The 15,590-nt window shown below is 36.7% G+C and overlaps 1 protein-coding gene across 3 annotated transcripts in view; it reads right to left on the bottom strand.

Annotated features, from left to right (window-relative positions):
* The window catches only part of RIN2 (Ras and Rab interactor 2), a 78,417-nt gene that overhangs the window by 47,417 nt on the left and 15,410 nt on the right, over positions 1-15,590 (bottom strand). For 2 of the 3 annotated variants that reach the window (XM_026700980.2, XM_087930630.1), the window contains exons 2-3: positions 14,803-14,887; positions 1,406-1,500 (exon numbers count right to left, since the gene is read on the bottom strand). In XM_026700980.2, coding sequence (XP_026556765.2) covers positions 1,406-1,500; positions 14,803-14,859 — 152 coding nt within the window. In that variant the 5' untranslated portion in view covers positions 14,860-14,887. Of the gene's footprint in view, positions 1-1,405; positions 1,507-14,802; positions 14,888-15,590 lie in introns of those variants that run through there. The other variant, XM_087930629.1, reaches the window with a different exon arrangement.

Genomic DNA, 15,590 nt, shown 5'->3' with positions numbered 1-15,590 from the left:
TATGAAGTGCCCCACCAATGCCGAGGTCAACATCCAAGCCGTCGCCACCCGCCTGCCCGAGGATGCAAGGGGGGGGGAAATTAAGTCACCCCCGAAAAGACAGCTTAGGCGTTTCTTGGGGGGGGTCAAAAAAATAAATAAGGACCGGCCTTATTTTGGGAGAAACATGGTACAATCTTTGGCATTGAGTGGGGCTGCACTGCCCCAAAGAGAGTCTGGGCACAATTTGAGTGCCCTCCTAGATTCACAACTCCAGCTGTAAGAGCAGGAGGCAGTTGTGGCTAGGAAGGCTTTGCACAACTTCTGTTTTGTGCACCACTGCACCCATTGTGCCTGTTAGGGGGACCCACTTATGGTCACTTGTTTATATGAGGAGCCACATAAGAATTTTAGCATGATTGTTTCTCTTATTCCTTTAAATTAGGAAACCTAGAATGCTCAATGCCACATCCAAGATTGTTTCTATAGACTAAAAGAAGACGACCCTCACACAATGAAGCAGATGGTTCATCAGCTGAATCCAAATATTATCTTGAAGATTTACTAAATGATATAGACACTCAGAAATCCACAACCATCAGATAGGATACCAATTAATGCAAAAGTCTTAGGACAGATGACTGTTCTCTGCTTCTACTTTCCCAGGCTTAGTTTGCTACAGGATGAAAAAAATCTTGCTGATGACCTAGGAGACATTAACGATTGCACACTGCCTTAGTAATTTTATCATTTTTGCAGTATCAGCATGTTCATGTTGTATATGTCTGTGGTCTTCCCATTTACTCTGCTATAGTTCACATTGCCAATCTCACACACACAAACACAAGGTGTGGAGATAGCATTTCATTTGAAACCTTACACATTGTTTTCAGTTCAGTGAATTAAACTACCATCAACGAAGCTTAAAGACAAATTGAAGTACAGAACTGATACAAACTGAAATAGAATTTTACAAATATATTAGATTCTACTGAATCCAAGTGAACTAGCATTCTTCAGTGATTTTTAGCAGAAAATAATTTTTCTAATTTTAAAAATGTGCTCCATTTTAAGTAATAATGTTTTAGCAATTAAGCCTTAAAGAAAAATAAGTTTCTATATGCTTTCTGTAAAGAACCCACATGCTTATAAACAAATTCTTAATTGTGGGATATGGGTCAAAGGAAACAATCACTTTTTACAGGAAGTTAGGAAAGCAGCATAAAAAAGAGAAACATAAAGTATACCATTACATTACTAGCTACTGCCAAAGCAAACCATTTTAAAATTCATCCAAAACCCAAATATTTTTCATAGTTTAGAACTGTAAACAATATATACTGAAGAAAACCACCTTCTTAATTAACACAACACACCTTAACATTAGCCCACCAAATGAGTCCAGTGATACAGAATTTTAATTCACCTTGGTAAACTGGTGCGTCCAGCGTCCAGTGCCAGATCTGTGTGTACCATCTCCTGTTTCAGTTCTCCGATTTCTGAAGCAATTGTGTCAATTAGCTTGAAGGACAAAAGCAATATGACATCAGAAAGTGGAAGATGTAGAAATAAAAGAATGGACAAGATGAGTCACTTTGGCGAACAAGTCATTTCACCCTGCCTAATTCTGACTTCCCATTCTTAAGGGGAACTAACATAATGAAGCATATATTTCATTCATTCACATATAAAATCAGCTTGTGGTAAACATACCTAATACTCCTTCCTCCTCCTCTTTTTCCTATTGCACCTACCCTTGAAGTCGGTTGGGCCGAGAGAGAAGACTGGCCCATGGCCACCCAGTTGGTTTACATGCCTAAGGCGGAACTAGAACTTACAGTCTACCGGTTTCTAGCCTGCTGTCTTAACCACTAGATCAAAATCATTAAATAAATGATTTGTAAAATTCTGTTTAACGTTTGTATTGTGACTGAACGGATCCTGGAAGAGAAAAAAATATGCAAAAAAAAATAAAATAAGACATACATATATAAAAATAAAAGTTTTTAAAGTTTGATCACACAGAATATCATTTTCCATACATGGTTAAAGAACCCATGTGTAAAGAAGAGAGTGGACAAATATCATCAATCCAAGATTATAAAACCAGGGTAGCACTGTCTTTCCATTGTAAAGAGGGTTTTTTTTTGTTTTTTGGGTTTTTTTGCTAAGTCCCATCTTGATACTTTCACATCTCTTCATATAAAGATACATTCCAAATTTGGGGTATATAATTCAAAAACAGATCTCTAAACTCTATGTTTCCTAAAACCATATAAACAAACATGGAAATTAAATAAAAATGGAACAATAGTATGACAAGCTTTTGTACAGATCATTTATATAAATTTAGACTCACCCATTCTGAGAAATTCTGTATGATTGAAAGATACTTGTATTCCATTAGTGTGAATTATAATTATTGAAATGTAGTACTAAATTTATCAGGGATTAAAACACCAATCCAATTTCTCTGAATCACTAATGAGTTCTATGAATCAACTAACAATGAGTTTAATTGTACACTAATAATAGTGTAATTATGAATGAATCATATTATAGATTTTTAAATATTACTATTAGCTAGGCACGTGGAATATTGTAAATGTCACCAGTACCTCAATGTAAATGAAATGCTCTGTTATGTACAAACTGTGAAAAATTATACATGTATTTTCTTCATAGCGTTTTCCTGCAAGCGTAGAATCTGCTTTTTTTCAGAACAACCAAGTATTGATCCTTTGAGTGCAACATTTTCTCAAAATGCATGTGAATTTTTAGTTTATTTTCTTCAAATGTTGGGCTTCTATTCATAAACATTTACTGGTGTAAATATTATCAGAAAATGATATTGCTCTATTCACTCAAGGCTTCTGCTAACATTTTATGGCAAGATTTGTTATGCAAACATCCCAAAATCAAGTTTACGGTCACCTATGACAGGTGTACAATTTTTAATATAACTTTATTAAAATTTTAAGATGAAAGATAAAACCAAGAATGAATATTTAGAATAAAAAAGGAAGAGAAAGAAAAAATATAAGAACAGAAACAATAATCCAGTAGAAAAGAAATGTAAAGAAATTACTTCCAATTTTCTTTTATAGCAGTTGTAAGCATAAATGTAAATTAATATCTTATTCTATGCTTACAATTTTGCTTATATATTTCTATAATCTATTTTTCTAATTTTCAAACCATATATCATAATTCATTTTTTCAGTTTATTTCCAATCAGCATTAAACTTAGGCAATGTCCTGTCTCTAATTAAAGCTGTCAAGTTGACCATTTCGGCAAGTTTCATCTTCTGTGATAAGTATAAAATTGATATTGAAAGAATGAAACCAAATATGTCATAGTCACCTAAATGTATATGCCATATTTTTGTTTTCTAAGTAATAGTTTATGCCAAGAATTCCATATTCGGAATTCCTTCTCCATGTTTAAGAATCCGATATATGTTTACTACGTAACACAAAGTCACTATTTGTTTCAGAAAATTGGTGAATAAGTCATAAGTGTTTACACATAATGCTAGACCATAACCACATCTACATATAACCAGGCCACATATGTGCCATGTTGGATCTCTGCCTGATCACCACCTACTTTAAATACAATGAAGGTTTCTACAGACAAAAACTGCACAGCTAATCTCTGTGTCCCACAGTTGTGACCAATCTCTACATGGAAGATGTAGAAACCAAAGCCCTAAACTCTTTAATAGGATTCCCACCCACTCACTATAGATATGTGGACAATACTTGGGTCAAGATTAAAACATAGGAAGTAGAAGCCTTCACCAAACACATCAATTCTGTGGACAGATAGGGTAGATTAAGTTCACACAGGAAGATGTTAGAAAACAATCTGGCTTTTCTAGACTGTGCAGTGCATATTAAGGAAGGCAGGAGCATTAACACTGAAGTTTACAGAAAACTCCCACATCTGTATTTACATTTTGATTCTCACCACCACTTGAGCAGAAAATGGGACTGATCAGAATGCTACACCACAAGGCCAAAAGTTTGCCTACCAGTAAACAGGGAAAAGAAAAAGAACTAAAATATGGCAAGGGATTCCTCAGAACTCGTGATTATCCTAACTGGGTCTTCATCAAAACCAGAAAAAAATCCAACAGGAGTTCTTCCATTACAGACAAAGAGAGAACAACAAACATAGCAATGTTATCATTCCATACATTGTAGGAATATCTGAAAAGCTCAAAAGAATTGTCAACAAACACAACATACAAGTACACTTTAAACCCAAGAATACACTAAGGCAAGAACTCATCCACCCCAAAGATAAAACATACAGACAAAAATTGAGCAATGTTATATATGAGCAATGTTATATATATATACTGCAGTGAGACATGTGTAGATCAGTACACTGGAAAAACAAAGCAACAATTTCACAAGTCCATTGCACAACATAGGAGAGAAACCCATCAGGACAAGATTCAGCAGTCCATTTGCATTTGAAAGACAAGTCACTCTTTTGAAGACAGCAAAGTCCAAAGCCATCACAACTGATGAAGTTTCTTGGATGAGAAACAAAACATTTTGTTCTTCTTTCTCAAGGAAAAAACAGACCAGTTTCCTTTTTAGAAAGCACTTTTGAGACAACTACATCTACAATTCCTATTATGGTTTAGTGGAAACGTTGTAGACAATTCAAAATTAATTATGTCATATCATTTCTAATGCTATAATATTGTTCTGTGCAAAAGCAGAGGATCTGAGTCAGCAGGATGAAATATAAGCTAGCATACCTAAAGAAAATGAAATGGTTAGGTAGTGTCATTAAACAATGAACATGAATTTGGGAAAACTCCAGGAGACAGTGGAGGAGGAGGGGTGGCATTCTGTAGTCCATGGGGTCATGAAGGACATGACTGAACAACAAAAGAAAAGAAAACCTTATTATTTTGAAAAGATAGCAGTTTGAAGAGATATCAAATTTCAGAATGTGAAGTTATTAGAACTCACTCTAAAGTAAAATCTTCTGTCCCAGTTATGATCTCAGTAGAAATTTCAAATAAAAGAAGCAAACTGGTCTGTAATGAAATTCTGAAATTCATAAACAACCAATATCTTTATTAGGATAAATAAGTGAACCAGTTTGAGTCCTTTGAAATTCATTATTTTGTCATATTCTGGACCCTGAGCAAGTACAACTAAGCCAGCTTTCCCCTAACCCTAAGACTTAGAACAAAAGGGTCAATGAGTTCACATTAACTTTTCTTTCAAAGTATATTGTTTCACAATTCTGTCCACCAGGGGGAACCACACTACGTCACTAAACACAAAATATCTACAGTATTTCAATCAATATCCTCGATAAACTTGATCTCATAATATAAATAGTGATTTATATTATGCATACCTCTGACTTATGCACAGTGGGATCTCTTGGAACTGGTACTTTTCAGGTCATAATTAATTAATCCTGTTGATGGCACTCCTTATACACATATACAAATATTTTCCATTACACAGACCATACTTTTTGTCGTAATAAAAAGGAATAGTTATACCAAACAATCAACGACTTTAAAGGTGTAACATTTACAAGAGAAGAAGACAGCAATAAATTTCCTGGAAATCGTCATCAGCAGAGGAAACAATGGCAGAGTAAAATCACAAGCATACGAAAATAAAATCCACATAACCAAAGCAACAATTGAACTGCCTACAGGGGAACTGAATATAAACATGATTTAGACAGAATAAATTCATGAACATCAATTTGACAATCAGAAAATATGAAGAATACTCATTCTCCAGAAAGAAATTCATTTTTTTCAAATAATTTTATTAATAATCATACATGTAAAGGACAAAAGTCAATACAAGCTACAAAATATACAAAGAAATGTAAAAATGAAAAGAAAAGAAAAGAAAAGGGGGTATGTGAAAAAGAAGAGAGAAAAAGAAAAAAAGGAATGACTTCCACTTTCATCCTAGTTACCTAAAAATAATTTTAACAACTTATCACCATTTGTAAATAAACATGCTCTCTCTTTTCCCCCGTATCTCATCTCTTAGATAAGGAAAAAAAGATCTAAAAGCCATGTCAATCAATTTTTATCAGTAAAAGCCCAGTAAGGGCAACCAGGTATTACTATTTTCTTCTTTTAACCTGAATCAAGCAAGCCAAACGTATAAAACTTTCCTGACTTTTTAAAAGATATTTTGACCCACTTCAGAAAAAAATCCCAAGGTAATTTAATGCTTGCTCATCTGTTTCAAAGCAAAATCCATTTAGAACTTTAACAGATTTCTCTTGTATTCATAAATAAAATTTATCCTTTTGTTTGTCACTCCTTTGTTGAAGTTTTACCTTTTATTAGTTTATGATGTAAAATACAAAAATAAAAAGGCAACTAATAAAAAATAAGGGAGGAAAAAGGGAAGAGAAAAGTGTAGAAAAAAGAGGAAAAAGAAAGAAAAGGCATTGACTTCCAACTCTGCTTGGCGCAGTAGAATAAGAAAAGTCCTTCGAAATATTAGCAGAACTGTTTTGTATATCTAGAGAGAGGATGAAAATATCCAAGTAAAGTTTCTGATTTAATGTCTTTTCCTCTCCTTTAAGGAACAAGTCATCCATCAGAGCTAATTGTATTGCATCTAAGCCCTCTGTCAAATTTATTTCAGAAACATCCATTGCAGCTCCTTCTTGTTTTACAACTTCACAGGAACATGTTGTCAGCTTTATCGAGCATCTGATCCATTGTCGAAAAGCTTTGCTGAAAGATATTCAAAAGTTTGCACTAAGGATTTTTACTCTATTTTCTTTACCCTCTGTCTTTAGTATCCAGTGTTATAATATCTTTTTCCATTAAAAAACAAAAATAATCTTCATTTTCTCATGATAAAGTATCTTCTAAATAATTCAAAACTGTAATTCCAAATTCCACTGGCCCCTTAATCCATTATTAACTTTCCAAAATCCATATACTAAGTGCCCTTTTGCTGCATAGTTCAAAAAAACTCAAATATTTTAAAACTTCCAAAGTCAAAATTACACCACTGCCTTTTAAGAAGGGGGAAACTCATCTGATGAGTACAATAGAATCTTGACAGTCTGAAAAATCTCTCCAATATGCAAAGAATTAAAAACAAACAAATAAACAAAAAAATCTCCCCAAAGGGATTAAGAGATAAGGCTCAGCTAAGAATAGGGTCCATAAAAGCTGTTATGCAAGTTTGAGCATGATGTAAATTCTGACTCTCAGCCACTCAACTCAACTGACTTTTGCATGGTCTACTCACAAGGAATGGAGTCACTTGGATAATTTCAGTGATTGCGCCTTTGTTCTGGAGAGATTATGTTGACTTGAATCCAGCATTCAGGGGCAATTCTGTTCGCAAAGCTATCTTGCTAGCTAATTAAAAAAAGCAAGGCGTCGCTTCACTATGGCGCATTTTCAATCAGAATCTCAAATGGGAAACTGATCAGTTAGGCCAAGCCAAACCCCAAAACTCTAAGGACGCTTGGCATGAAGACAAATCAGACATCAAGAGATGAACAGAGATAAACTATCTATGCCATTAATAATTACATGTCAAGAAAGGAAATCAGTAGCCCAGAGTACATCCACCCTAGAAACCAACACCCAGATAAGCAGGAAACAGCCCCAGATAAACAATTCAGGAAGAAACAATGCTCTAATCAAGGAGAAAAAAACCACACTCCTATAGACTGACAGGACTAAGCACTATATATAAATATTCAGGAAGCTTCTTTTTCCCAAGGACTGTGAAGCTGGCCTCATAACAAAGTGTCTGCAGGAAACCACCAAGTTCAAAGCACACCAGGAATCCATCATATGATCTTGACTTAAGATCAAGCAGTGAAGCAATGACTGTGTTTGCTAATGATATCAAAGTGTTGAAGCTGGTCAGATCAAAAACAGATTGTCAAAAACTCTGTAAGAATGGCAAATTAAATTCAATGCAAACACACATAGGTGTGTATTGACACAAAAATTCAGATTTTACCAATATATTAATATGAATTAACAGAAAAATAATTTGAATTTGAATGAAAATGTCAATCCAGTATGAAGCTGGTGTTAAAAAGAAAATTCTGCACTTGAAGTTGTATACAAAAGGAATATGCAAAGTACATCAAACTCTGGAGCATTTCACTTCTCTTCCAAAGATCCCAATTCCCCTCTAGACTATGTTATTCTGAATATAGTTTGGTGGTTTTCCTCTAAACTGGGGATTAGTTTGTCAAGGGCAGCTTGTTTAGGATGTCTCAAATAGTTCTGAAGATATAGTTTTGGAAGTTGTAAAACTGACCCCAGAATAAATCAAAGGTCTCTTCCATCCTGAAATGCTAAATGATGGCAATCATGTGACCATGGGATGCTGCAACCATTATAAATACATGCCGGTTGCTAAGGGCCCAAACAGTTTTGATTTAGTTTTGTGGAGTTTGCAAAAAAAATGGTTGTAAATCAAGAATTGCCTATATGTAATTCTGGAATGTATAAAACTAAACTATAAAACTAAAAAGCTACAAAACAGTATAAACAAATTATTACAGGTTGTAACAGCTTCCCTGCAATTAAAGAAAAAAGCCCTAGGCCAGTGGTTCCCAAACTTTTTCAGTCCACCGCCCCCTTGGTGCTACAAATTCATCCTCGGTGCCCCCCACCCAGAGGAGGGATTCAAATTTCTGTGGGCATGACCTAATTTGAGGGCATGGCTTGCTGGTCATGTGACTGGGTGGGCGTGGCTTGGTCATGTGACTAGCTGGCATGGCTTGCTGGCTGGGCATGGCTTGCTGGTCACATGACCGGGTAGGTGAGGTTTGGTGGTCATGTGACTGGGTGGGCATGGTCAAGTCACTGGCAAACCAAATACAAGGGGTCCTCACTTAATGGCCAGTTATTTAGCAAGTGTTCTAATTTATGATTGGCCTCCCCAGAGCTACTTGACCTGTTTTTGGAGTTTTGATAGCCATGCACACACACACACACACACACTCCCTTCTAACCCTGCTGGAGCAGGTCATTGGACTAGAATCGGCAAAGCATCTCTGATTAGATTCTAATAGTGAATAGAATCTAATCAGAGATGCTTTGCCAATTCTCGTTGATTTGTTTTATTTGTATTTCTTTATTTTATGTTGCTGAATTGCATTCACATGTGTGTCCCTTCTTGTGCACAGCCCAGAAGCTTTTGTGATTCTTTGCAGCAAAAATTCCTGGCTTTGCTCTACTTTTCAAATATGCCACCACTGCCCTGTTCTAGGTGCTGTCCCCGCAGGTCCATCCCATTGAGCCTGCTGCACCAGAGGGACCTGCCCAAGCAAGTCCGAGTGAAGCGGTGCACCAAGTCATTGGGGTGAGCCTGAGAAAGGGAAAGAGAGAGAGAGAGAAAAGGAAGAGAAAGAGAGAAGGAAGAAAAGAAAGAGAAAAGGGAAAGAACGATAAAGGGACAAAGAAAGGGGGGATGGAAGGAAGGGACAGAAAGAAAAAGAAATAAAGAAGAAGTGAGGGAAGGAGGAGAAAGATAATGAGATATCTATTCTAGTCCAATCACCTGCTCCAGCAGAGTTAGGAGGGAGTGTGTGTGTGTTCTCCTTGTAATTTATCAGTACATTTTGCTTTTGCCTTCTTCAGAATTGGCACTGTAATATATTGGGGAAAAGTAATTTTTAGGGTAGAGATCTGGTCCAATGGATCCTGTTTAAAGCCTCAACAAAATGTAAGAGCTTCCTGATAGTCTTGACCATGTTTCGTCCATAACACCTTTAATAGAAGCCAAAGAGGTTTCAATGTGGAAAAGGGCCTCAGTCTAAACTAGGCCTCATTTCAATCTCATGCATCAGGTTTCTCTTTCGCTCTCTCTCTCCCTCTCCCTTTCTCTCTCCCTCCCCCCTCCGTCCCTCCCAGACTGGCTTTGCTCTACTTTCCCGATGTGCCTGCGGGGCCGGCACTTCAAACATGGATGGATGGATGGATGGATATATATATATATATATATATAGAGAGAGAGAGAGAGACAGGTGGTAGGTAGGTAGGTAGGTAGATAAGATATATTGACAGGTAGGTAGGTAGGCAGGCAGGCAGATCTTTTGGATGAATGTATGGATAGATAGATAGGTAGGTAGGTAGATAGATCTATACTGGTAGGTAGATGGGTAGGTAGACAGAAAGACAGACAGGCAGATAGGTAGGCAGTCAGGAAGGAAGGAAGGCAGGCAGACCTTTTGGATGGATGGACAGACAGACGGAATGTGACAGCGGCGGCACTTTGGGAAAGTAGAGCAAAGCCAGAGTGACTTTCCCAATGTGCTGCCACCGCTGTGTTCGACACCACTGAGCCCCTTGCACCACTCTGGTGCAACAGTCAATGGGATGAGCCTGCGGTGCTGGCACCTTGAATGCCCCCCTGCTGCCTCTTAGTTCCCCCCCTTCAGCAGCCGCTTCTGAGCAGAGCCCGTCCTACCTCCCGTAATCCCTAACATCACTTCGCACCAACTTCTAAGCCTTGGACCACCAAGCAAAACCTCCCAACACTCAACTCCACCAAGAACGTTCAACATGCCGAAAGGCCCGCCCTACGTAATTCCTGCAACGCAACTACAAGGCGATGCATGCGCTTTTTACCTTGCTTCCTTGGGGAGACCCTCCTCGCAGCCAGCTTGACCTGGCCCATGTGGGGACCTACTGCGGCTCAGTGCAGGCAGCACTTCCGGGATGGGAAGGGTGAATCCCGTCTGCAGCTCTGCGCTAATCCCCTGTGCCTGCAAAAAGCCTCCAGCCGCCGCATGTTTTTTTCAGGGCAGCTGGACTCCTCCAGTGCCCCCCTGCCACCTCTTAGTACCCCCTGCCAGCCCCCTTGCCTCTTAGCACCCTCCTAAGGCATCCCACCGCCCCCAGGGGGTGGTACCACCCACTTTGAGAACCACTGCCCTAGAGCAATTAGGACTCTTTAGCTTGACACAAAAGAAGGTAAAGTGAGAAATGATAGAAGCTCATAAAATAACATAGAAAGAGTGATGATTTTTTTTCTCCTATTGTCAAGGTATCAGTGTCGTCCACTTTAATTTACATCATGGAGAAGTGAGACTGACAGAAGGGAATCACACATACAAATACGGAAATTACAGGATCACAAGAAGATTTGGATTAGACAAATGCAGTATAGGCAGGGGTGGGATTCTACCAGTTCACACCTATTCGCTAGAACCAGTTGTTAACATTCTAAGCAGTTTGGAGAACCAGTTGTTAGAAAAAATTACTGGCCTAATCCTGTAAGGAAGGCAGGGAGGAAACATTCTGGTGTTGCTTACAGAAACTGCCTCTCTGTTAACCCTTATTACATTCTTGGCAGGGCTAGACTTCCTCTCTCAGGAACATCTCTGGAGTTTTTTCCCCCTCCTTTGCTGGTACTTTGCTTGTGTGGAGTGACCATTCAAAGGTACAATGGCACTGAAAAAAGTGACTTATGACCATTTTCACACTTATTACTGTTGCAGCATCCCCACAGTCACGAGAGGTCAGGCAAGGAGATGCATGCCTCGATGTAAGTGATATTGAGTTGGCCACACCCAGACAATAACATGACCACCAAACCATGTCCACCCAGTCACATGACCACTAAGCCATGCCCACCACCTAAACCACGCCCACAGAAATTTGTTAAAAATTTGTTAAAAATTTGAATCCCACCCCTGAGTATAGGGTAATAGAATTTTAAGGGATACTTTTGCTTGTAGCAATATAAACAGAGACTCATATGCTCTTTGCCAGATAGACAACAACAGAATCAAATAAACTTCAGAACAGAAGCCAGAATATGCAGCATTACAGTCTAATCACCATGTTATAGAAAATAAATGAAAGGTGCAAAAATGCAGGCTAAACTTGGACAATGAAAGAGATTAGGTTGCCAACCATACAAAGTCAAAACACACGATCATTTGCAACGGCAAATGAAGTTAAATTAAAATAAAATTATTATACTGAATTTGTTTATAAACAGGATTGTAAAACAACAGAAATATTTGCAGATAAATAACACATTCGGGAACTGATTCATTAGACAGTGAGATATAGCAGTTAAAACCAGCTATCTAACAAAACAGCACTATATGTAGATGAAATATCCTGTGAATTGTTTAAAGTTAAAATTAAAATGTAACAGATGAAAACAAATACTAACCTAAAAAAACAGGGTAAAAGATTACTGCATTTGCCTAGAGTCCTTGGGAAATACATTTGTACTGGAATTTGGTAAATGAATAAATAAACTCATAATGAAAGAAACTTGGTGTAAGAGAATGCCCAAATTACCATACTATTTCAATAGTTGTTTACATCAGCAAAGTTTTCTTTACAAATAAATTTACAATATGCATTGAGAAAGGCACACTAATGTTTTAAAAAGCCTTTAATTGTATAGATCATGTTGGAATGTGGAAGATAATTGGTCAATTTTTGTTGATTAAATCAGGTTATCCTTTGGTTACAGTGATAAGAAATCCATTCTAAGAAATCAATTCAGAGAAACGTGGTTCTGAAAAGAAGGGAATAAGATAAGTGCAGACCGTTACCTCTTATACAGCAAATACAAGAATGGTAGGACTGAACAGGTGGCAATTAAAATGGAAGCTGAAACACTAACAATTTGAACTATTCTAAAACAAAACAAAACCTCCCAGTAAAGATTCAGAGGAATTTATTACCAGTGAAGAAATAGAAGGCAAAACTTTAGATTTGGATTTAATATTAAGAAGACAAAGATAATGTAAATCAGAAGGCAATTGCTGAGAGAGAAATGAACATGGTAGATAATTCTTTTTACTTAACTCAAGAACATATAAAGATGATTAATGTGTTGAAGTAAAAAAAAATACTCCTAGGGAGGAAAGTTCATAAAAGATAAAGATATTTTATGAATGTATGGCATTAAACTAGACTTCAGGAAAGTGTGAGAAAGAAGACAGGCACCTATAAATTATGGTTTTGGAGATGATGATAATGATGGTAACGTAAACTGCAAAAAGATCAGGATCAGCCAGAAACTGATCCTTAATGAAATAAAAGTTGACTATTCTCTTGAGATCAGGATCACCAAACAGAAAATCACACTAAAGATGGCAGGAACTTGTCCATTCAGTTGACTGGGGCCTGGTGTGATTCAATGGTACTATAATAAACAGCTGTGCATATTGGTGGTATACAATAATTGTACAATAAATGTTAACAAAAAAAGTTTTTAAAAATGCAGTAGCAATCAAAATTATATTGCCAATGGAATGCTGCATCTTAAATATATTACTCTTTTACAGATGTTGTCTTTTGTGGCACCTTTTAATATTGAGATAGCAAAACATAGGTTTTAAATTCTAGTATAGTAGGTGGCATCCATTTCCTGCACCTGCTGGGAGTGAAACAAGGATAGGAAACTACAGCCCCCAAATATCCTTATTTTCCAGTCTGCAATCTATTTCTTTTCCTCTTTATAAAAGAGATTATTTATATGTCTAGGCAACTCTATCCACTTGCCAAACACAGGAATTTGCTTCAACTGCCATAATATAAACCACTATTTCCACAGCTGAAGTGGATTTAAAGAAATAGACTTTCCATAATAAAAACAAACCATTAACTTCCTATAAGTCAGATAACTTAGGAAACTATTCAGTCTGCCAGGGAACAAAATCTGTAGCAGCCTAATTCTGAAAGCTGCAAATATGATGCTGGAAGCTAGGCAATCCTTGCTTATTTAATAATGCAATCTTGATACATCTGAAATTAACCAAAGGTTGAAATCAAACCCAACATGCTAGACTAAAATATGGTTATTTTATGGTTCCCTCTGTTATACAAATTCAGCCACTCAGTAGAATATTAAGGAATTTTGTTTTTTAAAGGAAGGGTCTAGAACTCAGTAACTGCTTCACACACATAAGACCCCCGATTCAAACTCCAGCTAAATTATCAGAAATATGAAAGTGCACCAGAATATAATTGTTTATAATGTTGTACAACAGAAACAGTTGGTTTGTTATATCTGACTTCTGAAATGTATGCCTTTGATATGACTTTGAGAGGAGCCAGTTTAATGTAGTGGTTTAATGTACTGGTACCAAACTAGAAATTGGGAGACTGTGTTCCGATCCTGCCTTATGCACAAAGCCAGCTGGATGATCTTGTGCCAGTCACTCTCTCTTAGCCCTAGGAAGGAAGCAGTGGCAAGCCACTTCCAAAAAGCCTTGCCAAGGAAACTGCAGGGACTAGTCCAGGCAATTGCCAAAAGTCAAAAGTGACATGTAGGCACCCAAAACAACAACAAAAGAAACCTTCAAGAGAATGTTGCCATAATGTTATTTTGTTTGGGGACACCAACACCATTCAACAATCACTTCTATCCTTGCAAACCATTCCTGCTTCTTTTTTTGAGGATCTTCATCCATCAATGATACATTTAGTCTTCCTGTTTCTATCAACTCATTTGCTCTTACTTTAATATATTTTGTTTTGCAGTTTGTCACATATTTGCTTTATATGATAAAACCATTGGCTTATATTTATTTCATAAGGATCACTTACCTTATTATATTCATTTTTGTATTTATTTATCACCCATTCATTTTTGACCTTGTCTCTTCTTGTTTTACCACACACATTTAAATGATCTGTTTATAACGTGTAATCTATTTACCCAACTCTCAACTTGCATGTAAAAAACCAAGCTTTCTCAGCATAGGTCTGTCCAAATTCTTAAACTGAAAAGCAGCGGGCAGATAATTGACATACATTTTGAAACAAGTACCAATATTTTAGTTACCTTAAAAAAACTTCCTCTCTCATCAAGGGACTGGGGTTCCATGGCAGAAGTTGACATTTTCTCTGGGAAAGAAAGCCCTAATGAACTAAAAACAGAGACATATTTAATGGTTACTCTGGGCTATAGGAAATTCCTTTCCAAGCCACAGAAACAGTCACAACATCATATTTGCCAAGCTTTTTTTCCATTAACAACACAGTACAATTTCTTTCCTACCAGTATGTATCTTTTTGACTTATTATTTTCCGTGAATCACACTTTAAGGACAGTGCTACTGGCATTTCCCCTCTTCACAAACACACCCATACATTGTTTTTGATACATTCTAATAGGCTCATTGTGAAAGAATACAAAGGCTTAATAGTTGCTTATTTGCCAGATCTCAGTCTAAAAACAGAACAAATACAACAGGTTTACTAAAATCCTACAAGTAATACAACATAACCTTTTCCTTTTTTAAAAGGTATTTTATTAGGTTTGATTATACCATAAAAAAACAGAAAAGACAATAGTTAGAGAACTAAGGGAAAGAGAAGTGCAAGGCAGGGAATATTTAACTTCCAATTTTCAGTGAAGTAAAATGTAAAAAAAATTGCAACTTCAACCTTTGCTTTACATTTCACAACATTTCAAGCTATTTCTAAAATAACAAAATTGGTCTGATCATCAAAACCTAAAATCAAAATTTCATTTTTTTCAGTTTTGAGAAAAAAGGCATAAATAAAGCATTGAAACTTAGCTACTTCCACTGCAAATTACAAAAACTGTAAACAGACTTGTGCTTATCT

Source organism: Pseudonaja textilis, chromosome 3 (assembly GCF_049901715.1).
Source record: "Pseudonaja textilis isolate UNSWEBS1 chromosome 3, rPseTex1.2, whole genome shotgun sequence".
Taxonomy (NCBI): Eukaryota; Metazoa; Chordata; class Lepidosauria; order Squamata; family Elapidae; genus Pseudonaja; species Pseudonaja textilis.
The sequence above is the reverse complement of the archived record's forward strand: the minus strand, read 5'-3'. Positions and strand labels throughout refer to the sequence as shown.